This window comes from Orycteropus afer, unplaced genomic scaffold (assembly GCF_000298275.1).
Source record: "Orycteropus afer afer isolate SDZICR_OR568_19922 unplaced genomic scaffold, OryAfe1.0 scaffold00003, whole genome shotgun sequence".
Lineage (NCBI taxonomy): Eukaryota > Metazoa > Chordata > Mammalia > Tubulidentata > Orycteropodidae > Orycteropus > Orycteropus afer.
The window spans coordinates 30851516-30877939 of NW_006921590.1; the positions used below are offsets into that span (position 1 = coordinate 30851516).

Sequence of the window (26424 nt, forward strand, 5' to 3'; positions counted from 1 at the left end):
CCTGGCCTGCTCCCAGAGGGAGCCCAGGGTTGGCAGGGCCAGGCAGAAGCAGCCCTCTTGGGGTTGGAGGGAGCTCTGGTTCCACCTGCTGTTCCCACGGCTGGGGCTGGCTCTGGCCCACGTGGCCAGCAGCACCTGGGCCTGACTCATGGGCCAGCCATCTGGCAGGGCCGGTTCTGGGCTCACACACCCACGGCAAGGCCCATCCATTCTTCTCCACCTTGGCCCAAGCCCTCAGGCTCAGCTTCTCCTTCTCTGACCTGAATACCACACCCACAGGACCCCTTTTATCCTCCCCCACTTTCAATGAATGGTGGAGTCTGGCCAAAGAGGATGGGCTTGGATTTTCTCACCAAAATGTCCTAAAAGACTACTCTCTGGCCATTGTATTGGGTCACATGTGACTCCAGCATGGGGACAAGGTGCAATCCTCTGCATAACTGGAAAGGTCAGCTATGTCTTCTTTACCTGCTCCTTCTCAACCAAGCAGAGCCACAAACTAATGTCTGCTACAGATTCCCTCAGTCTGCATGTCACCACCCTCCTCTGTCCTGGTCCTGTGGGGACATAAAGAAGCTGGAGAGGGGGGTTTCCAGAAGGAAATGATGTTCACGCTTATTTTAATGGATGAGTTTTGAGTCAAACAGGCAAAAGGAAGAGAAGAATGAAAAAGGCATTCCAGTTAAAAGGAATGGCATGTGCAAAGGCCTGGTCATAAGAGAGACCACGGGGCACTCAGAGCCAACCGTCTAGTAAGCTGGTAGTTCTTGTTACAGATACTCATTCCCCTTTACTTGGCTCGGTGTGGGGTATAAAGATAAAATAGATGTTAGGAGCATGAAAGTGTTTGGACATCTAACTTGCCTTATTCATCACTGTATCCTCCAGTACTTGCCACAGTAGTGGACACATAGCAGATGCTCAATAAACATCTGTAACACGAATGGATGAATGAAGAGATGGCATGGCCACTTACAGAGAAACGGGATGGAGTAAAGAGCAATCAGCTTTGCTGAGGAAAAGAACTCAAACCTTACAGAAGAGTCCCTGGGGAGGAGGCCTGTTGTTCTTTCTTTTTAAATTAAACAAGGGTCATGTTGTTTTTAGGGTGAAACTTAGCTGCACCTTGTGCAGTTAGTCAGTCTCTGGTTGAGATTTTGGGATTTTTGCTGCTGATGCAACATACCGTAAGATTTCCACAGAGCATGGTGTTGAGCAAGCAAAAGCTGCAGAGGAGAGACTGGGCAGGGCCTCCTGGAGCTAGAAAGAAGGTCAAATTGGTGCAAGAAGAGGCAAACCTGTGCAGGAAAATAGCCACTTTGTTGCCCAACCACACTTGGAATGTGTACCCATGTAGAAGCCTTTGGACTTGCAAGAGGATTTTATCTGAGGCTGCTAATGGCATTTGACCAGCTTGGAATTGAAAGCTGATAGGCTCTCAGAGTAGAGGAGAGTAAGTTCCTATTTCAGGGGAGTATCATGGCTCCCCAGGACGCTGTGAGCTGTCAGATGTGCCCCCCACTCTGTGGCTGGGGCTGGAGGCTTGCTTGGTGGGTGAGAACAGGGTGTAAGCATGGGCCACTCCCAGATCTGGTCCTTGAAGAGCTGATTTCCACAGTTTATGCTCTGTGGTGACACCCCCTTGCTGGGGGCAACTCTGCCCGAGGGAGGTGGTAGAGTTATAGTGGGTATCCAGAAGCAGCTACTCTGTCTCCCCTGGGTGGAGAAAAACTGCAGATTCATTGCTCTCCAGCTCCCAGCCTTACCTAGAGAGAGAATGAGGAGCCTGAGTCCTGGGCACCTCCCAGGGCTTCATTCCTTTGAAGAAACACGATGCCCACAGCTCAGATTTATGTAGATTTACTGGGAAGTTAACGAAGCTTATGCCTTGGGCATTCACTTAAACAGGCCTCTTCCTGACTCTGGACCTAATTTTGTATTTTTTTAAATTTCAATAATTGCTCCAAAATTATATCAGCTTCAGACCCAACAAAAGTGGACTCACCCCTCCAATCCTCCTAAATTCTGTAGCCTTGGGCAAATGATGAGCACCTTGGGAACTAAGAGTTCACAGGCCCAAACTTCAGGCTGGGACCTCCGCCCTGGTAGCCTGAGAGGGAAGAGGGTTGTTTTGCTGTTGTTTGCTGCAACACGGTCAATTCCAACTCCTGGAGACCCCATATAGAACAGTGCTCTAATCTTAACGGAAGCAGATCACCGGTCCTTTCCTGTAGAAGTACCACTGGGTGGGTCAGAACCACTAATCTTTAGGTTAGCAGTTCAAGAGCAAACTGAAGGTTCCAACTCAGAGCAGACAATGTCCTCACTGTAGCCCAGATGAGGGGTTCTGTAGCTACCAGGCCTGGGGCAAGTGGAAGGAGACTGACAGCTACAGAAAGTCATACTGTGGAATAGGAGCTGGATGAGTGTGAATGTAGCACATCAAATCACACTTTTGATTGATTTGAGAATCACTGGTGAGGTATTTGTTGATGACCCTGTGGTTGAACACTGACTTAAAATGCATGCTGTGATGTCAAATACCACTGGGCTGTATACTTTAACAGGGTATATGAATTACAGCTTGACAAAAACAAACAACGATGCTGAGAGCTTGGTTATTGTGATGCTTTGTGTATAATCCAGGCCTGGCAGGTCCAAGAAGCATGGTGCTGGATTTTCTGGACTGCCTCCCGAGGACTTGGTCACACACACAGCATGGGCTGTTCAGAGAAGTACTGTGTTCTGGCCTGGTCCTTTCTTGTCCTAAGATACAAGATAGTGGCATTGCAAACAAGTTCCTAGCCCACATGGAGCCCCTGGAGGTGTGGAGCAGCTTCAACCATCTCTGGGTTAAACCAGTTAACTAGTTGCCCTTGAGTCGATTCCAACTCATGGTGACCCCCTGCGTGTCAGAGTAGAACTGTGCTCCACAGGGTTTTCAGAGGCTGATTTTACAGAAGTAGATCACCAGGCCTTTCTTTCGAGGTGTCTCTGGGTGGGTTCAGACCACAAAGCTTTGGGTTAGCAACCGAATGCTTAACCGTTTGCATCACTCTTATGTCTGATCTGAAAAAACAAAACAAAACAAAAAAATAACAACTCACTGCCATGGAGTCTATTCTGACTCATAGCAACTCCCATTGGTTTCTAAGGTGTTAAATCTTTACAGAAGTAGATTGCCCCATCTTCCTTCTGCCAAGTGGCTGGTAGGTTTGAAACGTCAGCCCTCTGGTGAGCAGTAAAATGCCTTAGGCACTGTGCCACCAGAGCTCCTTATGTCTGATCTGCTGGGCCCTAATTTGTTGCCCTGTGTTGGTGCATTTTCTCTAAACCCTCCAAACCAGGCACAGGCTGGAATGGAGGGAAGAAGTTAATAATTAACTGAAGGTGAGGGAGACAGAGATTGGGACAGCCACTTACAGGCTGCCATCTGGGCCTCTGGGGGAATGTGAGCCTTACCCTCAGCCTTGTTACTGGAGGCACCAGTAACAGTGGGAACAAGGCAGGCAGGGCAGGGCTGCCTCCTTGAAGAGAAACTTGGCCTCCCAAGAGTCCAGCAGAGCCACCTGTGGGAGCCAGGAACACACCCCTTATGCCCTAGGCCCCCACAGCCTTCACAGGTGCCTGAGCACACGGATTAACCCCCCTCCCCCTGCAACTCCCCCCCCCCACACACACACCCAGCCCCAGGCCTGCTCCTCTACCAGTTCCAGAGCTTTGTAAGGTCAGATTTCAAAGTCCACCTAGAAGCCCATGCCACTCCCTCTCTGTGAAGTGGGTCTGCCTGCTGGTGACCATGTAGTTGATGGAAGCCCCAGAACCCTGCTGGGAGATATTGATGCCCTCATACCTTTTCTCTAGGACATGAGCTCAGGACCACACACATGGACACACACATACAAATACACAGGCATGTACGTGTGCTAGGCACACTTCATCTCCCCTGGTCTCTGCCAAGAAATAAAGTAACTCTTGACAGACTAGCTCTGGCAGAAAGCACAGATGCTTTGAAAGCTCCTGGCCAGTGGTGCTGGGTATAGGATGGTGGTCTGTCAGGGCTAATTGCTCTCAATCTGAACGTCCTGACAAGGCTCTTCAGGGGGCAGGTGGCGATGAGTGGGAATCCCTTTTCTAAGCTGTTCTTTGGTAGCCTCTGCCCCAAGCACTGCCATTTTGTTTTGGATGCCAAGTCCTAGCTAACCAACAGTAGGCTGGCATGGGCCAGGGAAGAGCAGAGGGAGACAGGGAGGAGGAGCCCGTCTACTTCAGTGGACTAGGCATGCATCTCAGGAAAGCATCCTAACCAACATAGCAGAAACTCTAATCAAGGGTGTGGCAGGATGCTGCCCAGGTGGCAGGAGGCAGGCTGGACAGGCCTAAGTTGGAGGTAGGGCCATAGGGTGGCGATTGTTCTCTCTACATTTGGCTGTGTCAGGATCCTGCATGGAGAGCTCCCTATCCGTTGGAGCCTGCTACTTTCTGCAGTTTCTAGAAAAGTCCTTGGATGGTCCAAATTCTTCTACCTCTTTGGCTCCACTCTCACGGGTAGGTAGGCTGGTTCAGGAAGGCACATTTTTTAGAAGCCTAGCTTGGTTATTTATCAACATGATTGCTGAGTCCCTGCACCTGCCCTGAAGGTACTTCACCCACGGTCCATGGGGACTAACTATTCCTGTCCCACAGCATCTGGCTGCTGTCTCTCTACCAGCCCCCACACACTGATTAGGAGCCTCAGTGCTGACATGCCCATGGAGGCTTGGAGCAGGTTCTTTGTTTCTGATAAAAGAACATCCAACATTGAGAATGATTTTCTCTTTCATGAATTGGAGGGATATTGTTTTCCTGAGCATTGGGAGAGTGGTGGAGCTACAAGGGTTGGGGGCAGTGTCTAGGAATGTGCCACACACACCAACATGCTCCACATGTCCAGGCAGACCGCTAGCATGCTGCTGGTTCCTCACATGACCGGGCAAGGACTCCAGGGGGTGGGGTAGGTAAACCTGAGGGGAAGACAAAGCCACCTTGAACACCCACTCCTACCATGGGAACATGGACTTATCACAGCATATGGCTAAACAAAGCCAGTTAGGACAGAGCTAGCTGGGAAGGCCACTCGTCAGACCCTCTCCTAGCCTGTCAGAAATGTTCCCTATAAAATTGAAAAGAAAGCCAATCATGCCCTCAATCCAGCTCTCTCCTTGATGCAGTCTCAGGAAATTCCTGGGACTTAAAGAGATCATCCTGTGTACCATCCTGGGATTGCCATGAGTCAGAATCAACTTGATGGCAATGGGTTCCATTCTAGCCTTGTAGTTAAGGATCAGCCTCCCCTGCCTGCAGGCAACCCCCAATCAGAAAATGGAAACCTGCATTCTTCATTCCTCATGTACGAGCAGTGGCAGTGACGCTGAGCTGGCTGTTGATGGACATGCTCTGGCTGACGTTCTAGAACCAGGGAGCATAAGAGATGGGGCTGGGAAGAGGGGGCAGTTCATTGCTGAAAGTGATCAGGGGCAATAATGAGGTAGCCCCACAAGTCCTCACCCCCTTCCCTCTCTTCTTCTCAGTGACAAGTCACTGACCCATGCAGAGACATCATTTTTATTATTATTGACTTTTTTTTATTAAAATACTGTTATACCCAATGGAATGCAGCAGCAATCCTGGTACAAGGTGGCAGAACAAAACAGCCAAGTTTACATTTTAAATATTTACGATAACTTAAAACATACAGACACACATCATGGTCTTTGGCAGAAAATGTTCACAGCACAAAAAAAAAAAAAATACTTTAAAAGAAATACCAAATATTAATCCAAAATATATTAAGTTGTTGGTTTTTTTTTTCCTTTCACAATATTTTTTGCCTTTTTTTTTCTTTTTTTTTTGCTTTGTAAACAATGCACATGAACCAAATGTATTGTTCAGTTTTAAAAAGGGGTAGGGGATTTAAAAAAAAATGCAATTGTCCAGCAAATGCAAATGTTTAAAAAGGAAACTTGAGGAAGCATGAGAATAAAACAGTACACATACAAAACCTAAAAACAGTAAAGGGGGGAAAAAAATCAAAATTTTAGGAGAACTAAAACAGTTAAGACAAACTGCTAAAACCATCTAATCACTCCTAGGGCTGAGTCAGATGAGTTGGGGGATTCTTTAAGACCAGAAGTCAAAGTTTGCTGCTGCTGCCAGGCTGCCGAGTGGGGCACTTCACCCTAAATCCAAAGTATCTGGCCCCTGCTTCAGGGCACTGGGGATGGGGTAGCTTGAGGAGCCAGCCTCATAGGTGCCATGTTGTGATGGGGGCTCCAATCTGAGGACTATTTGAGTCACATTGTGTATGTAGCTCAGTTAGTTTTTTGTAGCTCAATTAGTTTTCAACAGCATAGCTTCCTCTCCCAATCCCTCCAGGTGAGAACAAAGACACTTATAAGAACAAGACAACTTCTCCAGTTTCCTCCGAGAGCACTGGTGCTGGGGAGGGCCACCCAAGTCCACACGTGGGCGTGGCAGATGTCCAGGTGTGGTGGCTCATTTCAACTGGCTCAGAGTCCATAACTAAACCAACAGAATGTCTCAGGGACAGGAACTGTGGAGCCATTTCAAGAGGCTGGTGACGGGAATTCCGTGGACATTCAATGCAGGGCTCAAAGAAGACAATATCCCATGAATCAACCAGCATCAAAATCCATGGCCAAGAACTTAAGAAAGAGAAATAGCTGGAAGGCCAGTCAGAAGTTACAGGAACTGTGACAGCAGGGTCAGGGGAGTACAGCCCAAGGTCACAAAATCTGAATCGACACTTTTCCATCTTCCATCTTCTGTTCCACAAGAAAGGGAATTATATACAAACTGCACACTGTCTCCCAGTCCATTTAAGTGGCTCCTAACCCACACCAAGTGAGAGAGTGGGGCTGTGGCTTCTACAGGGCTAATACCCTCAACAGTTTCCAAAAGATTCAAGTCTTGGTGATCCCAAGGAGGCAGTGAGGAGCTGAAGAGCAGATGAAGTTGGCTGGGACCACACTTAGTCAGAGGGAAACAACATGGCTGAGTTGATTACCAAACTAGCTCACTTGGTGTCCATGGAAGGCCATCCCTGGAACTCAGCCCTCCAAACCTTTGTAACTCCCCTCTTCTTCCCACCTGAGTGACAACTGGGAGGTCAGAGGGGGCTCTCTCCCTTCTGAGCTTCCAGCAGCAAACCTTGGGCAGCAGGCCAAGGCTGAATCCTCATTCTCCATGGACTCAGGAGGAATGTAAGGCTAAGAAGGAAGGTCTTCTGGGATGCTGGTGCTCACAGTTCCCCTCCCCCCACAGCAGTCCTTCCTGAACTCCTAGGACCATACGGTGATGGGAAAGTGGGAAAGCAGCAGTTGGAGGGGCTGCTGGAATGGCCAAGAGTGACAGACGCTGAGGAGGACAGGAAATGGTTGAGTCCCCAAGGCACTACCTCCTTCAGATCAGAATCTCCACCATGTCTGACAAGTCCTGGACTCTGGATGTAGCTACAGAGTCTAGGGAGAGAAAAGAACACAGGCACATGTCAACAAGTGTTACCAGATTACTTTTTAGAAAAATCCTGACATTTTTAAGATAGATGCTTTAAACTCACCAACTTTCCCCACCTCAGCTGCCCAGGTCCCCAGGTCCCCATAACTTGGCCAACCAGGCACAATGCTCTGCTTCTCCTCAGCTGAGACTATCATCCTCCAATGTGGAAGACTTTTATAACTTTGAACTGGTTGGCGGGCTTGGAGGGAGCAGTGGAGAGCCCTGAGGGAGGGAGGCTGCAGAATTCTTTTCATGCCTGTGGTTTTCTGAGCTCATGAGGCACAGGCAAATATGCAAAGGCTGATGTAAAAGGCGAGCAAAAAATAAAATAAAATAAATGGCGTCTTCTCAAATTTCTCCTTCCCAGACTCTTTTTAAACAAAGTCTTCTAACTTAAGAGCGCCATTAGGATAACTAGCCAAAATCCATCATCTTAGATATTTAGATTGGCAATTAAATATGTAAGGAAGACCCATGCAAGAGAAGATAAAGTGCTTCCCATCTGGTAGCTTTCTTTCTGAACTTTTGATCTGTCTCTAATCAGGGTCTCAGTCCCTCCACTCATGTATCCAACTGGCCTTCATATGCTTACTGGGGTGAGCAGATACCCTACTCACCCCTCAGCTATGCAGTGGTCCCCATACAGTGTGGGGTCATGAGCATAAGGGGTCTAGGAGGAAAGGACCTTGGTATCCTAGTTCTGACCCCATTGTGCCCTCAACCCTGCCCTGCACAGAATTCAGAGTGGGACACTTACCCAGTGAGGCTGTTCTCTGACCACTGCTGCAACCGACAAAGCCCTCAGGCTCCAGTGGCAGGCAGGCAGAGGTGCCGTCCGGTAGGCCCTCAGTCTGGGTGCTCCCATCTTTGCTCCCGTGTTTGGCATGGGAAGGGAGGGGGGCTGCAGTACCTGGCTCCTCTGTAGGGGCCCTGTCTGCTAGAAAGGCAGAAAGTTGGTGATTATTGATCCCCACAAGATGCAGCTCCAATGAAGGACACCCTGAGTTAACTACATACTGGGACATGTGGTGTGGATCACTCTTGATTTGCAAGAGCTTCGATAATGACAAATCACATTTACATGTTTTCAAATGCGAGTAACTCTCCAATTGGAGTGGTTCCAAATGTTTTGAGTGGTGGAAACCTTTGTAAATTAAATCCAAAACGAGCAGGGTCTCTGGAGGTTCTGTGGCATTTGCTTTCAGGAGGAGGAATGGCAGGGGTTTGTCTAGAAGGAGCACCTGCATAGGAAGCTCTATTTTTGCTTAGATGGTATTGCTGGGGGAGAAGGTGATAAAATTTATGAAGATGAGGTGCTGCCTACAGGTCCCCTCTTCACACAGGCAGAACAGCTGTGGGCTGTAGGGTCACTGAAACCTGAGTGAAAGCTGGTTCGCCTGGGAGAGGGATTAGGAAGCCTTGGCTCCCATAAATCTCAGTTCTGGGAAGAAAGGTCTGGCAATGTGTGTTAAGGCCTAAGAGAAACTACCCCTTCTCTGGTGCCCACCAGCCTCCTCTAACCTGGAGCCAGGCGGGCAGGAGCATCTGCCTGCCGCTCACTGGAGGTCAGCCCTTGCCAGCCTTGGGTTCCTGCTGCTGCAGCTGCGAAGATGGATGGCACAGACTTAGCGGGCCGCAGGGAGCCCTGAGTGGCCTTGCCAGGGTCTTTCCTGGAGCGTTGCTGAAGAACTTTGATCACTGCATCCTTTTCCAGGATCTGGGCATGAAGCACCTTTAACCTGAAAGATGAGATACTGTCAGACTCCAGTAGGCAGATAAGACGCAGTAGCTTCCACCCTCCTCAAGGAGAGTTTATGGAAAAGCTCTCCTTCTATCTAGGCTGGACCCTCTTCCTTACACAAGACCAGGAGTGGGCCTTCAGAAATGTCATCACAGCTCTGGCATTGCTTGCTTTCAGAGCCCAGATTCCGAGAACCACAGTGCATGAGGTGTTGGGGCCCTTTTTACATCATCAAAGACAGTTAATAAAGGGATGGATTCCTAAACTCATCTGACTAGAGCAATGGCATAACCCTGGTGCTGGGAGGCAATGCCCTAGAGCTGTCTGACCATCAGATGAGGGGTATGATCTTTTGAACCAGAGTAGAGCAAATGGAAATCACAGAGGGCTTCTGAGACTTTTTTTTTTTTTTTTTGAGAGAATGGAACCTAGTCTACATTCCTTCTGGGATGGTACAGTGTAGACTCGGCGGGAAAGTCTTTCTGATTTACGTGGGGAAGGGACAGGGGCCCAAGTGAATGTCATCCAACACCTCTGCAGTCAGCTTTCTGGGCTGACCAAGGACTCGGTTGGTGTTACAGAAAGAATGTGTGTACGCTACTCTGCAGCGCCAGACACTGGTTTGCTCAGAAGCAGGAGGAAATGCTGAACTGTTAGGGAAAGGGGTCTATTTATCAGGGATTAAGGATAGGAACCGGACACTACCATGTGCTCCTCCCCATCTCAGACACCCTGGCCTGGCCTGCAATGCCGAACCTGCTCTCCATCTCCTGGTGCCTGTGGCTGCCGGCAAGCAGGCCTTCGTTGAAGCTGCTGCTGGGTGAGGGTTGGGGGGAGTGTCGGATGAGTGTGGTGTCACGCTGGGCAGCAGCTGTGGCGGCTGCATCCATGGCAAACTGCCTCATGGCACGTTCCTCCAGGTACTTCTGCTCCCACTTGGTCATGTCAGCTTCCAGTGCCAGGATCTGCTCCTCCTTCTCCCGTAGCTGCTCTGACAGCCTCAAAGCGCTGAGCTCTGGGGACCCACCACTGCCACTGCTGAGGGTGCCCGCCTGTCTCTGCAGAGCAAGGAGCACTGTGGTCAAGGGTGGAGGCTGGGTTGTGACGGCCCCTGGTCCTCACTCACATGTGAGGACTCTCACCTATACGTGTTTGGTTGGTGACAGCATTCTCTCCCCCTTGTCCCACTTGCACTAAGAAACAGAGAGGATGACAGAGAGTCCCCACACCTTGCCCTGAATCCTGAGGTTAAGAGTAAAGGAGCCTCTGCATTAAAAAAAACAAACTCAAACCCACTGTCATAAAGCTGATTGCAACTCATGATGACTCCTTGTGTAACAGAGTTGAACTGCTTCATAGGGTTTGCTTGGCTATAATCTTTATGGAAGCAATTCATCAGACCTTTCATCCTATACCTCTGGGAAGGTCTGACCCTCCAACCTTTAGGTTAGTTGAGGGCCAACTGTTCGCACCACCCAAAGACCTTTGCATAGGTGACCTTATAAATTATCCTGGGAAAGTACCAGTAAACCAGGACACTGTTCACCATATTTGTGTGGGAAGGGAGTGAAGACAACTATCTGGTTTACAAAAAACAAGAGCTGATTACAAAGAAATCCAAGTGAGGATAAAGATTCAAGATTGGGACTATAACCTTCTCTTCTGATCTTGAGGAGACACAGAAAAGCTGGTTAATCTTCTAGATCAAGATTCCATTGAATTTCAATCTGCCATTAGTATTCCTGACCTATTTTCTCTGGAGACCAATAACTCTACCCCTGCTTTTGGCTAAAGACAGCAGCTGAAGTCTTGAGTCCCTTGAGGCTGGACACAAGCCAAGTGGCAAAGCCTCTGCTAAGACTGGTGGGTGGAAGGGGTCTTGCAACAAGGGTGAGGCAGAAATCACTCTTGCTTCTCAAAGGGTCTGTGGCCTGGATCTGAGCAGAGGCTTCCAGGGGCCCTGGAATTGGCTGCCAACTCTCGAGCCCAAGGAAAGGATGGGAATTGGCATCCTCAGACACTACTCCAAGTTCTGTCACCTCCACAGGTCTTCCTGGCTCACCTGCTGTGCACGCAGAGCCTTGAGTTCCTGCTCCAGGCGTGTCCGCAGACGTAGCTCCAGCTGCTCCCGTTTCTCACAGGCAGCTTGCAGCTGCCCAAGCGCCTGCTGCAGCCGCTCCACCTTCTCCACATAGGCCTGCTTCTTGCGCAATTCCTCCTCGGCTCGTGCCGCCCGGCCCTGTGCATTGCTCAGGGCCTGCTCTAGCAGCTCGGCGCGCCGCCGCTGGTCCTCAATGGCTCCGCGCAGCAGTGCCATCTCCCGCTCCAGTTTCTCTTGTTCCTGCTGCTGCTCGTAGCCTGCAGAGAGAAGGAGCAGCTCAGTCATCCTCTGAGAAGTAACAGTGACAGTGACCACCCTGACTGGTCCAACTGAGCGCTCACCATGTGCTGGCCGTGACTGTATCTTATCCTCTCCACAATCCTAAGAGTTAGGTTCTATTATTAACCCCATTTTACAGATGAGGAAATTAAAGCTCACACTATCATGAATAAATGGCAGAACCTGACCCCAAGGCCCTTGCTGTAACAACAGGGCAACATTGACTCTCTACTGGGACAAAGACCTGCCACAAGACAGCCCCAAACATCACTTACTTCTGCCAGGTGTCATCATTCCCAAAACATATTCCTTTGAGCCTCATGATGACACTAGAGACTGTCTTAGGTAGGAACGTGATTGCTCATTTTACAGATGAGAAAATGCAGGGTGAGATTGACTTGGTCATCATTCAAGTGGGAGAATGAAGGAAGGGAAGACAATCGTCATTTGCTGCACCATGAGCCAGACACTCATACGTCTTATTCCATCAAGTCCTCAAATAACCGCCCCTCAAGGCAGGATTTGTGAGAGAGGAGGAAGCAGGAGGTGAAAGGTGATGCCAGGGTTGGAACCTAGACTACCAGGCTCCAAAGGACCAGGCATCTACTGACTGTGGTGAGGCTCCCCAGACCCAGAAGCCTCCTGAAGTGGAGCCCAGGGCTCATTATACAGTCCCTGGCCTTCCCCATTAAATGCCAGATTTTCTTTCATGGTCTGAAAGACCAGTGAGACCAAGGCAACTAGACTCCAAAAAGAACCAAACTGACTGCCATCGAGTTGATTCCGACTCACAGTGACCCCCTTTGGGTTTCCATGATTTTATGGAAGTAGATTGCCCAGTCTTCCTTCCATGGAGTAGCTGGTGGGTTTGAACTGCCAACCTTTGGGTTAGCAGTCAAATGGCTTAGGCACTGCACTACCAGAGGTGCTGATGAAGAAATGCAAACTTGGCAGCCCAATGAAAATGGCAGTGGCATCACTAGTCAGGTATGGAGGGTACAGAGCTCACCAGGTGACAATGTCAGGGAGACAGGACCAAAATGATTGTCTATAAAACTTTTGTGCAGCATCTCAGCAGAAATTTATTATTTTTTATAAAAATATCCCTGCAGTTACTTAAAACAACAAAAATATTTTTTGTAAGCCCTGCTTACTTGTATCAGTATACCTAACAAGGCTAAAACTCTATGCTAATTTACTTTTGAAGCTTTTAATGTGCTCCACTCAGAGCTGTCATTATTAGTTGATTACAATGACACTTTAAATCAAGTGGTTTCATTTGCACAGGCTACAAGCACACACTGTTATTTTTGTTGCTGCTGCTGTTTTTATAGTCACTGATTTTTCAAATTTTCTGGTGGTAATTAGCATTTGTGAGTCTATATTGATAACTTTTTTTGAGAATGAAGTAGTAGTTAAAGGAAAAGGGGAAAAATCAAAAAAGCCTTCTGCTCACTTACTAATAATGATGTAATTTAACATAGAAAGATTTTACAAAACAATTTTGTTGTCAGTATTCATATAACTTAAGAAATATTACATTTAAGCAATTTACAGCTATGTTTATCACATATTAGTCTATGATTAAATACTAAGGATTCTGTATGGTCTGGAACAGGAGGAGGTCCATGGGGTGGGGGGAAGGTTGAAACCATGACTTACTGCACTGGGTGACACCAACCCTAGTGACACTGCTCAAAATCATTATGGTTAAGCTTTGTTTGACTGTGTCTGAGGTTCTAGCTCAAACGACTTTTAAATCATCGTATTAATTGTTCAGGGAACTCTGCTTAGAGACCTTCTCTGTACAGCCAGGCCAAACAAGGCCCAAGTCAGTCTACTATGTCCTCTAGCTGATGCCCTAGGCTTCATCCACCCTCCATGCACCTGTTCCTTGGGAGTTACAGGCTGCTCTACCCACCCTCACTGAGGAGTGTCAGCTGCCCACCCTACTGGAGGGCCAGAGGGGAGACAGGGCAGCAGGGCCTGCCTGATGAAGCCAGAGGACCTATCTCTAGAGCTGCACATTCAGTGGGATTTTCTGGTATAATGGAAATGCTCTATATTGTGCCATTCAATGCAGTTGCCACTAGGCATGTGATTACTGAGCCCCTGACATGTGTCTAGTGCACCTGAGAAACTAAAATTTTAATTACAATCTTTGGATCACATTTGGCTAATTGACAGAGCAGCTCTAAGTCTCCAAGTTCTGGAATAGAAGAGAAAGCTTGGGACTCTGGAATGCAGAAGGCAGGACTCATTTACTCAGGGCTCAGGGGCAGAGCAGGGAGGACACAGGCACCAGAGTTTACTCTGGATTTTTAAAGGCTGGACCCGGGCTGGCTTCATCCTTTGGCATGGAAGGAAAATGTGGGAATTCCAATAATATGGAAATGGAGATGGACTCAGAGATGATACATCCCACCTCCTTCCATGTGGGTTCATGGAACCCTACAGATTACTTAATTATAACAGACTGCACCTCATTCCAGCCTCTGAAATGTAGGAAAGGCAGGGACTGCCATCCTATGTCACAGCCAGAGGCCCTGAAGCTCAGGGAGAAGAAATGTGCCCATGGGGACAGAGCTACCAGAGCCAAAAACAAGACTCAAGGCAGGTTCTCAGGATGTTAGGGCCTCCCCAGATGGCCAGAAGGGGCAGTGCTGGGGTCTGTAGGGAGTGGTGATAATGGTCACACTTTTGTGCCAGTGCTGACTCCTGGAAAAAAGTGAGGGCCACTGGAGTCATGTTCTCTGAGAATCCCACAATCTCCGTCAGGCCTTTGAGACAGTTATTAAGAAGAAAGCTGCTTGGGTCTCCTCAGTCCTTCTTAGTATGGAGGGGGCCAGTGGGCCCAGTGTTCTGTTTTCAGCAGCTTTCTACCGCCTTTGCCATCCAGTGTGCCCTCTGAGGCCCTGATTGGGGCTAAGAGACTCCGGGTCATCTCCAGCTACCAGGAGCCTGATAAAATCGTGGGCCTGTGGATCTTGGGAAAAAGTTCCTCAGCAGAAAAAAAAAAAAAAAAAAAAAAAATTCTCCTAGGCTGGAGTAAGAGAGAAAGCCCAAAACTAGGGGAAGGGTCCGCAGGAGGGCAGGGAGGCGAGGAGAGGTGGAGGGGACAGGGCGTCGCGCTGGCTCGCTTTCAGGACCTCTCGCCTAGAGAAATAAGCCCACCCCCACCCACCCCCCGCGTATCTGTCTCCCTTTGTGTTCACTTTCTTTCCTTGTGGGAGCCAAGGGCCGAAGGGCGCCAGGCCGCGCCTCGCGGAGGGAGCGGCGGGGGGCGGACCAGAAGCGGAACAGCCCGGCGGCTCTGGAATGCCAGGCATCCAGGTCACCCGCGGCTGCGAGATTAATGGCTCCAGCGAGGAGCCAAGAACAGCCTGGCGCTCGCTCCCCGGGGAGCGGAAACGCCTCCAGGCCCACCTCCCCCCGCCCTCTCCCGGGCAGGCTCCCAGAAACCCGCCCCATGCCTTCCTTTCTTTGCAGAACCAGGCCCCTCCCCCAGAAAACATCCTCCTGAAGCCTTTAAAGCAGGGCCACATCACTGCACCCACCCAATAATACAGTCTAGCCTACCTCCTGCTAGTTGTTGGCTGCGATGAGTGGATTCCGACTCATAGCGACCTCATGTGACATAACAGAACTGCCCTATAGTGTTTCCCATAAGGTGCTCTGATGGTGCAGCGGTTAAAACATTTGACGGCTAACTGAAAGGTCGGCGGTTCAAACCGACTCCAACCAACGGAGAGAGATGAGGCAGTCTGCCTCCCTAAAGATACAACTTTGGAAACCCAATGGGGCAGTTCTACTTTGTCTTACAGGGTCATTATGAGTCAACGGCTGTAGGTGGGATAATGTTTCCTAGACTGTAAACCCTGAGATTACAGATCACTAGGAAAATATCACTAGGTCTTTCCCCTGCGGAGTGGCTGGATGGGTTAGAACAGACAACTTTTCAGTAAGCAGCCTAGTGCTTAACCATTGGGCCACCAGGGCTCCCCTGGTCAAGTCTTTCAATCTGTTCTGTATCCCCCATTTAGGGCAGGCCCTGTCCAGGGCCTTGACCCCTCCTTGAAGGGGGAAGGTGATCCAGCCAGAGTTCAGTCCTCAAGTTGATTCTCCAGTTCTCCCACGTGTGCCCCTCCTAGCAGGTTTCCTTGACCCCCTCCCTTTCTCAAAGCCACCCTCACCCAGACACCAACCATCCCAATTCTAGCTTTCTGTAGATGCCTCAAATATCACGACAGAACACAGGAGTAATAATTAACTGCTATTCTGTCTCTTCTGATTATTAACATTTTCTCTGGCTCCCTCACCCCAGCTCTACCCAAGCCATTCCCACCTTTGGGTCAATACAGGCCAGGTGCTTAGCACAATTCTGCTAAATGAACAAATGCATGGATGAATGGACTAGTCAATGAACTCACCCACTCCTCAGGGAAGCTTTGACCATACCCCCTTGAGAAAGATGCCTCCCAAACCCATTCTTCAGACCAGATTTCTTGGTTAAGCTCCAGGAACCTATTTGATTGTCTAAAGGCATCTCCACTTGGTGACTTTGCCAAGGTCCCAGTTCTACCACATTCTCCAGCTTCTCACATTCTTACTGGGTGTTCCCAACCTTTCTGTTGCCTGGAACTCCCTGGGAAACTTGGACTCATCTTCTCCTTCATCTCACCTGTCCCCAAGCCTATATTTGATCTTACCCCATTGCACCTCTGCTTCTCAATTACACTGTGATTCCAACCTGTCACAATGATATAGCACCACACAGCTCAGCAAATCACTGCTCCTCTGCTGTCCCCCTAGTATCAACTAATCTCCCCGATCAACACAGAAACAAACCTTATTCTTCTCTGGAAGCTAACACTTCCTCCTACTCCAATCTAATGCAGAACAAATAGTAGGCACTCTGTAAACCAGTGCTCAAAAGCACTGCTTTCACAAGGGGAAGGGCAATCTTCCTCATCCAGAGGGGCCACTGTGATGCCCTTACCCACACACCCACCAGGCTTTAATGAGTGGGACCTGTACTTACTCTGAGCAAGCAGCTTGGCCACCATGTCCTGACTGCCTGCCTGGGCCTCCTGTGTCTTGCTTGCCAGTCGGCGGTTTGCAGATTCCAATCTCTCTGTTTCCAATGAAGGGAAGATGTTTTAGTGTCAGGAAGCTACCTGCCTGGGTTTTCCCTGGGATCCTATCTGTGGGGCTGCAACTCTGCTTCTCAATTACTGTGTGACTCCAACCAGTCACCCTGACAGCACCACACAGCTCAGCAGTAAGTTCACCTCTAAGCTGGGAATGGGCTCAGAGAGAAGCATTGGGGATCAGTCTGGGGCCCAGTGAGGAGGGAGCAATGTCAACCAAGGGCCATCATCTGGGCCACATTATGGCGGGAGCTCCAGGAGGAGCTCCAGGAGGGGCTCCAGGGTCCAGAACACAAGGAGTCTCATTCTGACCCCCTCTGAGTCACTTTGCACTTATTTTTGCAGAAGACAGAGATTCTGAATTCACCTTGGGAACAGAGAGACCAAGGCCTCTGCAGTATCCTCTGCTACTTGGATGACTGCTCTTACCTCTAAGATCCCGGTTAAAGTCCTGCAGCCTCCTCATCTCACTGTCCATCTTGTTCCGCATGGTCTTCTCCAGGGCCTCACGCTTGGAGGAGGCTCTCGTCAGGCTCTCATGAGCCTCAGAGAGTCGCTGGATTTCGCTTTCCAGCTGCAAGAGGCAGAGAGCAGAGCTGAAGAGCTCCCTGGGGAGTCTGCAGCCAAGGCCCTCCCCATGGCCCAGGCTGACCTGCAACTCTCCACCAGAAATGGGGATAGTTGAGAGCATAAAAAGCAGGAGCAAAAACTTCAGGTGGTCACAGGAGGATGGTCAGAAGCTTGTAGCCTTCTCAGTTAAACTAAATAGCTGGGATCAGCAACCAAGAGTCCCATCAACTGCCACAAGTACTGAATGCTGACTGAAGCCAGGGCCTCGAGGGTGACTGAACACAGCTTTCCTGTGCCCAGAATCCAGAAAAAAGCCTTTTACTCCTGCCCAGCTTTTGCTGAGAAATGAGAGCACAGTGGTACAGGAGCGATCACAGAAAGGCTCCAGCCATGTTCTGGAGGGTTTGATCCATTTTGGGGTTCTTAGAAAGCCACAGGTCAGAGGTTACCTGCTAAGGCTGAACCTTAATACATAGCTGATAAACTTTCACTATAGAAAGGATCACCAGCCCCCAGCCTGAGCACACTGATGCCCAGAGTATCTGCTCCTCTAACAATCGCCATCTACCCGTGAGGCCAGCCTGGTCCTAGCTGCCCCTCCCACTTGGCTGCCAGCAGGTTCTACACGTGCTCCTAGCTGGCTGTGCAATTTCAGCAAGTCACTCTTTTTTTTTTCCCCAAGAGGAAGGGCTTTCTCTTTGGCCAGGGCTGTGCTGGAACAGACCTGCTGTTGTGTGGAGGACACAAAGGGCTCTCTGTGGGAGGTGTCCGTGGGAGGGGGTGTGTGCAGGGCAAGGGTGCGAGCTTGCGAGCTTGCAGAGAGCTGGTGAATGGGCTCTTTCTAACTACACTGGCCAACAACTGCTCATGCTCCAGGCCTGCTCTGCTGGCTTCCCAGCTGCTCCTCAGCTGTCTGGAGTCAGCAAGGGAGGGCGGGTAAGGGGAAGAGACAGGGTGGGTAGGATGAAGGGGCAGGCAGAGGGACATGCAAAAGCCCAGCAAGACCCGTGTTCAGACTCCTCTGCTGGCCCTTGAATTACCCACTCCCAAGCCAGCCCTTCCGAATTCCTTCCAGCCCCCTGCCCGAGGCCCCAACAGGGCATACCTTCTCCATGCGGCCAGCCTTCTCCGCTGAGCTCTCTAGCTCCCTCTGCAGCCTCTCATTGTCTCTCTGTAGCCTGGCATTTTCTCTCAGCACAGTCTCCATCTGGGCCAGGTGGGCACTGCCTGTGGTGGCTGAGGAGACCTGGGTGCTTGATGGCCCCTCCACTCCAGGTGGACTGAGGGAACCCAGGGGTCCATGGCCAAGAGCAGCTGGGTGTGGGGGTGGGGGGTGCTCTTGGGGCTGCTGCATGTACTGGTACTGCTGCTGCTGCTGGAGGAATACAGGGGGCACCTGGGCCTGAAGGATCCTGGGGAACAGAAGAGATGGTGCTCAGGGTACACAGATGCCCACGGCTTCTACTCCAGAATGGCCCCAAGTTGTCAGGGTGGGGAAACAGACTCAGCCTCCCCACAATGCTAGTTAGCAACCAGTGAGGAAGACCTTTTCCAAATCGTGTCCCCCCAAGACCCTTAAGGGCCAGGGGAGCAGGGGTGGAGGGGTTTAATGCCAATATGCTCATTTCGTGCCCAGACTCACTATGGCCAAGGCCTTGGGAATTGCCTGAGCAGTCCTGGGCTTCCTAAGCAACCAGCGCATCTTTTAAAAAATGCACATTTGACCCTTTCATTGGATGCGAGGTTCTATTTGGTTCTGGAGCCAGTCATTTCTAAGTCTATAACCTCCCAGGCCTCTGAGCCACTCCATAGCTGGGCCCTAGAGTTACCTTGTTTCTGTTACAAGCTGCCAGTTTCAGTTTTTACACTAGTGCTTGTCAATGTAGCATGCTCAGGTTTTCTCCCTCCTATTTTGGGTCCTGCCACCCCCTCAGATACATTTTTGGAAGACTCTGGTTAAGGTTAGCATGGCGAGCCAAATGTCTGAGTCCTGGCTCCAACTACTTAACCTTGGGCAGGTGCCTTGGCCCTACAAAGTCAGCATTCCTCCATCAATCAAGAGGGTAAGTCTCCAGCAAGGGCTGTGTAAGGCCTGATAGAGTATTGGACATAGCACAGGCACTCCAATCATGGCAGCCCCACTCTCTACCTCTCCTAGCTGTGACCTCCTCTCAGTTTAAAGAATAAATGTAACTCAAACACTGGATTGTCTTGGGAGCAAGGGCTGCCTCTGGGTACCACATAACCTGAGTTCAGGGGACAACGTGCTGTTGGCTCCTAGAATAGGTGTAACATCACTCTCAAGGCTGTGTCATCAAAAGGAGCAAAAGGCAAGAACTATGGGGAGTCAGAGGTCTTTCTGGGGCCTAGAATCTCCAAGTGTAAAAGAACAAACTGCCCCCAGCTTCATAAAGAATTCCCAAAACCCAGAAGCTCCACAAAAATTTAATTCCTCTCCTAAGTCCACCACCTCAGCCATCATGACCATCACCCTCTACCTCACATCCCCATAGCCCATGACTTCCCTGCTCCTCTTCGGGCCTTAGGAGAAAACAAGAAAAGGCCCTGCCTCCAGGTCCCAACAAATAACTCTCATATGGCCAGACAAAAGGAGAGCTAAACAGATATATTCTTCTTACTACCTAAAGCTGGGCCTCCGGTGAGGGCTGGACAGAGGGTCCCCACTGGAATGTCCAAACTCTCTCTTCACTGCTAAATGTGGTCATTCTTGGGGTTGCTTCAAGGACTTGCTCCCCCTCTGACCAGGCAGACACAGCTGGCATTCTTTGGAGATGACTTAGCTCAAGAAAGAATAGTCTCCTTTCCCTTCACAATTGCTTTCCCTTCTTCTTATCCACCCCTCCCCCTCTTTTTGTTCTCCTGGAAACAGTCTACTTCCTTTCCACGATATTATCTTTTCCTGACAGGGTTCAATAAGGCTGATCCAAAAGAAGAAACCACGACTCAGCTTCCGAAACCCTTCCCGACAGAGCCCTGAGAAGGGAGATAAGATGGGGAGTCTTGAGGAGTGGAGGCTAGAGGAAAAGCATGAGGCTCTAGTCTCTGGTTCCTCCATTCCAACACCATTGCATCACTCATTTCTCGAGAGCAAAGAAAGGCATCTTTCCCAAGAAAGACCCAATGGTGGGAAGGTGGGAAAGTGGGTGACTAAATGACAACTCAGCAGGCATGAAGGGACTTTGACCTTGGGCTATAAGAGGAAGAGGTCTGCAAATCCTCAGGCTCCTCTGGTGGGATTTCCTGGATCCCTGTAGGAGTTGATCCAGCAAAGATGGGCTCTGTCTCATCTCTGGAGAAGGCACCTGGGCCAGGTAAGAAACCTGGGCACAGCCTCATTTCTAGGAACCCACATTTTCGCAGAACATCTCAGCTTCCTGCCTCCTCCCTGGCTGCCCTGCTTCCATTCTTGCCCCTTATGATCCATTTTCTCCATGCAACCAGAAAACCAAAAACCAAACTTACTTCCCTCGAGTCAATTCAACTCATAGTGACCCATCCTTGGGTTTCTGAGGTGGTATCTCTATGGAAGTAGATTGCCCAATCTTCCTTCCGAGGATGGCTGATGGGTTTGAACTACCAGCCTTCTGGTTAGCAGTCAAATGCCTTAGGCACTACACCATATGCAACCAGCGGGACCTCTTTAAAACAACAGGCTCCAGGCACAAGGAGTGTGGAAAACAGTGAAAGGAAATATTAGAGCAATAGGGCAGCTGCTGCCCTGGTGTAGAATGGGGAGAGGTCTCTAAGGAAGCCATATAGTTCTTTCTGCCTGCAGTTAGGAATGCCTTCCAATAATTACAGAAAGTAAACTGTCCACCATTTTCTTTAAAACCTTCAAAGAAGGCCCTACTACTTAACTTATAAATAGTTTGACAGATTCCCAACCCTCATCTTTAGGAAGTTCTTTCTGAACTCTAACCTTTAACCTCCTGCTATAATCCATGTCCTTCGGGAGCCCTAGTTACTTGAATGCTAAGCATACCAAGCTACATCAGACAATGGTGTCACTCTGAAGTAAAGCAAGAATCCAGGCTTCTTGTTGTGTGACCTTGGCTAAGTCCTTCTCTCCTCCTGGCATCAGCTCCTGGCTCCACAGAAGAAGGGGAATGGATCAGCCTCCAGGACTTGTGGGGGTGGGGTTGGCTCTAGCCCACCCTGACACAAGGCATGATCCATTCTGAGGCTCTACCCTGGAAGAATCACACACCAGAAGAGAGCCAAGAGTAGGTGCTAAAAGACCAAGGCAGGAGACAGTTACCTGACTTCAGCCTGCTGGAAGTGTGGATTGCCACGGGTGTGGTGAGCTGGTCCCCATGGGCTTGGTCTTGTGCCAGGGAAGGCAGCGATGGTCTCATGAGCTAGTACAACGTGTGGGTACTGAGGTGGGGGTCCACGGGTCTCCGGGCCCTCTGCCTGGGGGCCCCTGGGTGGAGGTCCCTGCTGACTGCGGGCCAGTTGTGGAAAGCTGTGGGAGGAGCTCATGTGGCTAGGGGCCCGGGCTCCATTCCTCTCCAGGGACAGCTGCAGGAGCCGCTCACTCAGGGAGCGCACATGCCCATGCCTCAGCTCCTTCAGGGCCTCGTCCTGCCGCTGACTGCCTCCTGGGGCCCCGCGTAGCTCCCGATCCCCGATGTGTGGCCGGGGCCCTGCCTGCTGGGCGGCATAGTACTGTGAGTGAGCTTTGGCCTCCTCATAGGTGGGCAGCTCCTCGCCCTTGTTGGTCTGTGGGCACAGCCGGTAGAGGGTGTTCTCTGCCAGGTGGGCCTCACCACCCTGGTGCTCCTGGCCCTGGGGCTCTTGCCTCGTGGCCTGCTGTAGCACCTGACTGTCCTCAGGTGCCAGGATCTCCAAGGAGGCTTGGGGGCTTCCCGTGCCCCCAGCCCCACCCCTCAGGGCCTGCTGCTGGATGGCCAGCAGCGTGCGTGTCTCGGTCAAATTGCCATAGCGTAGCTGCTCCTGGATAAGGCGGTGCAGGACTGTCCCTGAGGAGTCTTCCAGCGTCCTCATGCTTCTTTGGCTTGCACACACCCACCTGGACAATAGCCAGCAGCACCTGGGCCCAGAGCACCTGGGAGAAGAGAGAGAACAATCAGTGGGAGTGAATGGGGAAGGGGAAGACTTTCCATTACAGCATGGTCTAACGCACAACCACAACGGTGAAAAGCAAGTCTGTGTGTGGGGAGGGGGAAGAGTCATCCAAGCCTGGGTTCGAGTGCCAATGTTGCCACCTACTGATTAAGGCAAACTATTTAATCTCTGAGCCTTGGTTTCTCCATCCAAAAAATGGGAAGAATAATACTTGCCCCATAAAGTGGAAGCATTAAAGGAGACAATGGCTGTTGAGCTCCGGGTGCAATGTAAGCTTAGCAAATGATTGCCAAGAAAATGATATTCATCAAGACTCACTATGCCTACCGAAAGACAACAGCAACCATGAACCTTGGCCCCCTGCAGATGGCCACCCATCAAGTAACTTTATTTATCTATTTATTTTATCAAAGGCAGGCTCAGGAAGACCATCTCGAGATCTAGCCAGATCTACCCAGAATGAAGCATGCCTGAGCACCGGCTTTGGCACAGACAACCCAATACCCTTTACCTCCTGAGCCCACTGCCCACTGCTCTCACTTTTCCCTTAACCAGTGAGCTCCTAGAGGGCAGACCCTGTTGTTGTTGTTGTTGTTATGTGCCGTCGAGTCGGCCCCGACTCATAGCGACCCCTCCTTGGGTTTCCGAGGCAGTATCACTACGGAAGTAGGATTGCTCAACCTTCCTTCGAGGAGTGGCAGACCCTGGGCTCTGCTTAATCAAGGGCTGTTGATAGAATCGACCCAGAGCTCCCAGTCACAAGATGACCTTGGCAGTCACTCTGCAAGTGAACAGGAAGGAGAAAATGCATCTAGGCTGGTGGATAAAGGATGAAAGAAGAGAGGCTGCAATAGGACAATGGTTGTGTGAGTTGAGGCAAAAAAGGTCCTACCCCTCAAGGGGAATGGATCTGTCACACAGCCTCTGTGTGCTGACAATAACTGCATGGGTGTTCCAGGAGAAAGGAAAGTTGAGCATGTGCCTGTGACCTTACAATGCTCTGTCCCCTCCCTCCTCCAATATTGCTACTTGGAAAAGGCCCTGCTGGCCTCTAGGCACATAGAGACTTGAGCTGACTGGAGGAGGTAAGAGGGAAGTAGGAGGTCCTGGGTTACAAAGAACTGAGGGCTGGGGCCTGTGAGCCCAAATTGCAGGGAAATGAGCATCCATACAAAGGTGCTCCCTTCTAAGGAGCCCTCAGTGGCTCATGCCCTGGAAAGCTGCCCACCTCACCCGGCCTCCTTTCCACAGTCTCCTCCAACACAAACCTCCAAACCATGATTCAGGGAAAACCAAACCAAACCCACATCTCCACAGATCCTCTGTGTGTGTAGAGGGACAGGGGGCAGGAGGAATGAAGCCCTCCTCTGGCACAAAACTAGCCACAGGGCCCTGGCCTCAGTTTCATCCTGACATGTGGGCATAGCAGTCATTCCCAGTCCACTTTCTCCTCTCCAGGATTCCATCAGCCAAGAGCTGGGGAGTGGGGTATGAGTCAGTAGGACACCTCTGTACCCAACTTCCCTGTTATCCAATCCATGCCCCCCCCCCATGAGTACAGATAAAACACGCCAGTGATTCCAGAGGCAAAACAAAAAAATAGGGGTCAACTCACCCTGGATTTTCATCTTTAGGGCATTTCCTAAATTAATCATTGTCTGGGCTGTCTTCAGCTGAGGGCCGGGGAGTGGCAAGAAGGAATGCAGATTCCTGCCGACAGATTCCAGGCCCCCAACACTATGCTTGACAACAGAACACACTCCCGGGGATTCTCATTCCAGAGTTAGGGTTTGTTAGGGTCTCTCAGGTGCTCATCCTTTCAGATACCAAAAAGCCGAGCCGTCACTAAATCTTACCCCCGACCTCAGTCCCTGCTCCACTGTCGCGCCCTGCTCTCTGAACACACACACCTTTTTTTTTTTTTTTTTTTAGCAAGAATGCATCTCTGGTCTTTGACGAGGCTTATGCTTGCCCAAGGAATCAGCGAAAGTCTCTAAATTAGATCGCACCACGCTTCCTCTCTAGCCCTATCTCCAGCTGGCCTCAGGCACTAGGTGGCCTCCAGAAGGGTGCAGGAGAGGGCAGCTCGTGGCCCGAAAAGGTCTTTAAGCGTCCTGGGTCCGCCGAGCCCTCTTTGTTTTCCAAATACTCTAGCGCTGACGTCACCGGGCTGGACTGTAGGCTGCATTCTTTCTATGTGAGAGCCGGTTCGTGGCTCCAGAGAGGATTTTCCAAGGAAGACAAAGTGAATTCTTGGGCTAGTTGGAGGCAAAGACACCTGTAACCCCCCATCTAACCAAACCACCCTTAAGACCCTGCTACCTGAACTCGAGACGGCGCCTCTAGCCCAGTTTCGCGTCCCCATCATGCCTAAACCCATAACACCAACCCGGATCTCCCCAGAGGCTGCCTCCTCCCCAAGTTGCAGGGAATCGACGCGACTCGAGAGCCGTCGGGCGCACTGCCCTTGCCACCCGGACCGAATGACTCTTTCCTAGCTTTGCGGACACCTCAAAAGGGCGCATTGCGCCTTGAGAAGGTTCAGTCCGCGGGGCTCCGGCTTTCGGAAAAGACCCTGCTGCGCCAGGGTTCCAGCTTCGGCTGGGGAGCGTCTCTGCCGGCCTCGCGCGCTCCCAAGAGCGCCAAGCGGCCTTCCTTACCGCTGCGGCCCGCGGGTGCCCGGTGCAGTCGGAACCGAAGACCTGGCCTTCCTCGATTCGACTTAGCTCGGCGGCGGAGGTGTGCACCCGACTCTGGCGCCGACGCTCTGGCGGCTCCAGCCTCAGCGCGCAGCCCCAGGGTCCGCCCGCGCCGGAGGCGGCTGCTATGCCAGGAATGTGAGAGTTTCAGGTTCCCCCTCGGGATCAAAGCGAACCACAAATAACCTCTCAGCCAGCCGCCCTTCTCCGCCCTCTGCCTCCTCCTGATCCCTCCTCCCGGCCTCCGCCTTCCTCCCGGGAGGCGGCGCTGCGGGCCAGTCGCCCGGCTGGCCCCAAAGTTCCCTTCCTGGGCTGCCCTGGGTCCTCGTGGCCGTATTGCACCCCCCAGCCCACCCAGCTTTTCCGTCAAAGCTGCTGGGGCCAATTTTCCTCCCAACTCTACACCCTTCATCCCTTAACCCTTTGGCATGACGTAAGGAAGGGTGTACATCGCGTGCCCCGGAGGGACTCATGGTATTGCTGAGGGAGGGGACTCCAGCGGAGTGTGGAGAGTGTGTGTGCGTGTGTGCGTGTGTGTGTGTGTGTGTGTGTGTGTGACCCTAGGCCAAGAGATGACTTTGCTTTCTGAGACTGAGCCTCGTCCCTATCCCCCACTGTTCTCACCCCAGCGGCAACCTTTGAACTCCACTTTGTTGTTTACAAACACCTTTGCCAACTCTTTTAGGACCTGTCTCTACAGGAAGTGTGAATCCGGGTTGAAAAAATCTTCTGGTTAATTTGACCCATCTATGAATCGGAATCCACTCGACAACGGTGGGGTTTGGTTTTTGGGTTAACCAACTGAATCAGCCGCCGCCAGCGCCCCTTTCTTTACGCGGAGCGCTCCGTGAGCCACCACTCATTCATCCTGTTCAGGCCTCCTAGTCACCCTTTGAGGAAGTTCTGTTATCATCCCTGTGAGGAAACGAAGACTCAGAAGAAAAAAAAAAAAAATCTTGCCCAGGGTCACAAAGAGAGTAAATGATGAAGCCAGGTAACCACTGCACTGCCTGATTTCTCATTCTCAAAACCCTTCGGTGACCCCCAGAGTCAAGGCTCCCTAGATGGGCAGGGCAAACTCTGGGAGCATTCCTTCTCTACACCTGCCCTCTCCCTGTTCCAGCCTCTTCTTCACCCCATCCTTCACTGCTGCCAGTCAGGGGCCCTCTCTGTGTCTGATTCTGTTGCTTCTGCAGTTCCTCACTGTGAAATTCCCTC

At 50.8% G+C, this 26424-nt stretch overlaps 1 protein-coding gene across 1 annotated transcript; it reads right to left on the reverse strand.

Moving 5' to 3' along the window:
* Positions 1-7461: 7461 nt before the first annotated feature.
* AMOTL2 (angiomotin like 2) lies at positions 7462-25342 on the reverse strand. Its single transcript, XM_007937024.2, has 10 exons — positions 25168-25342; positions 21678-22487; positions 18504-18810; positions 17258-17402; positions 16720-16812; positions 11361-11656; positions 10055-10356; positions 9079-9296; positions 8315-8494; positions 7462-7520 (listed from the first exon to the last, which is right to left on the reverse strand). Exons 2-10 carry the CDS (start codon positions 22424-22426, stop codon positions 7462-7464), a joined length of 2349 nt encoding a protein of 782 aa, XP_007935215.1. The 5' UTR covers positions 22427-22487; positions 25168-25342.
* Positions 25343-26424: the final 1082 nt, after the last annotated feature.

Excerpts from the sequence above, each read along its gene's own strand:
- AMOTL2 (XM_007937024.2), bottom strand. The coding sequence starts at position 22,426 with ATGAGGACGCTGGAAGACTCCTCAGGGACAGTCCTGCACCGCCTTATC. Across the intron at positions 10,357-11,360 it reads AGGCTCTGCGTGCACAGCAG|AGACAGGCGGGCACCCTCAG; the intron begins GTGAGCCAGGAA and ends CTTGCTCTGCAG. Across the intron at positions 9,297-10,054 it reads CACCAGGAGATGGAGAGCAG|GTTAAAGGTGCTTCATGCCC; the intron begins GTTCGGCATTGC and ends CTCATCTTTCAG.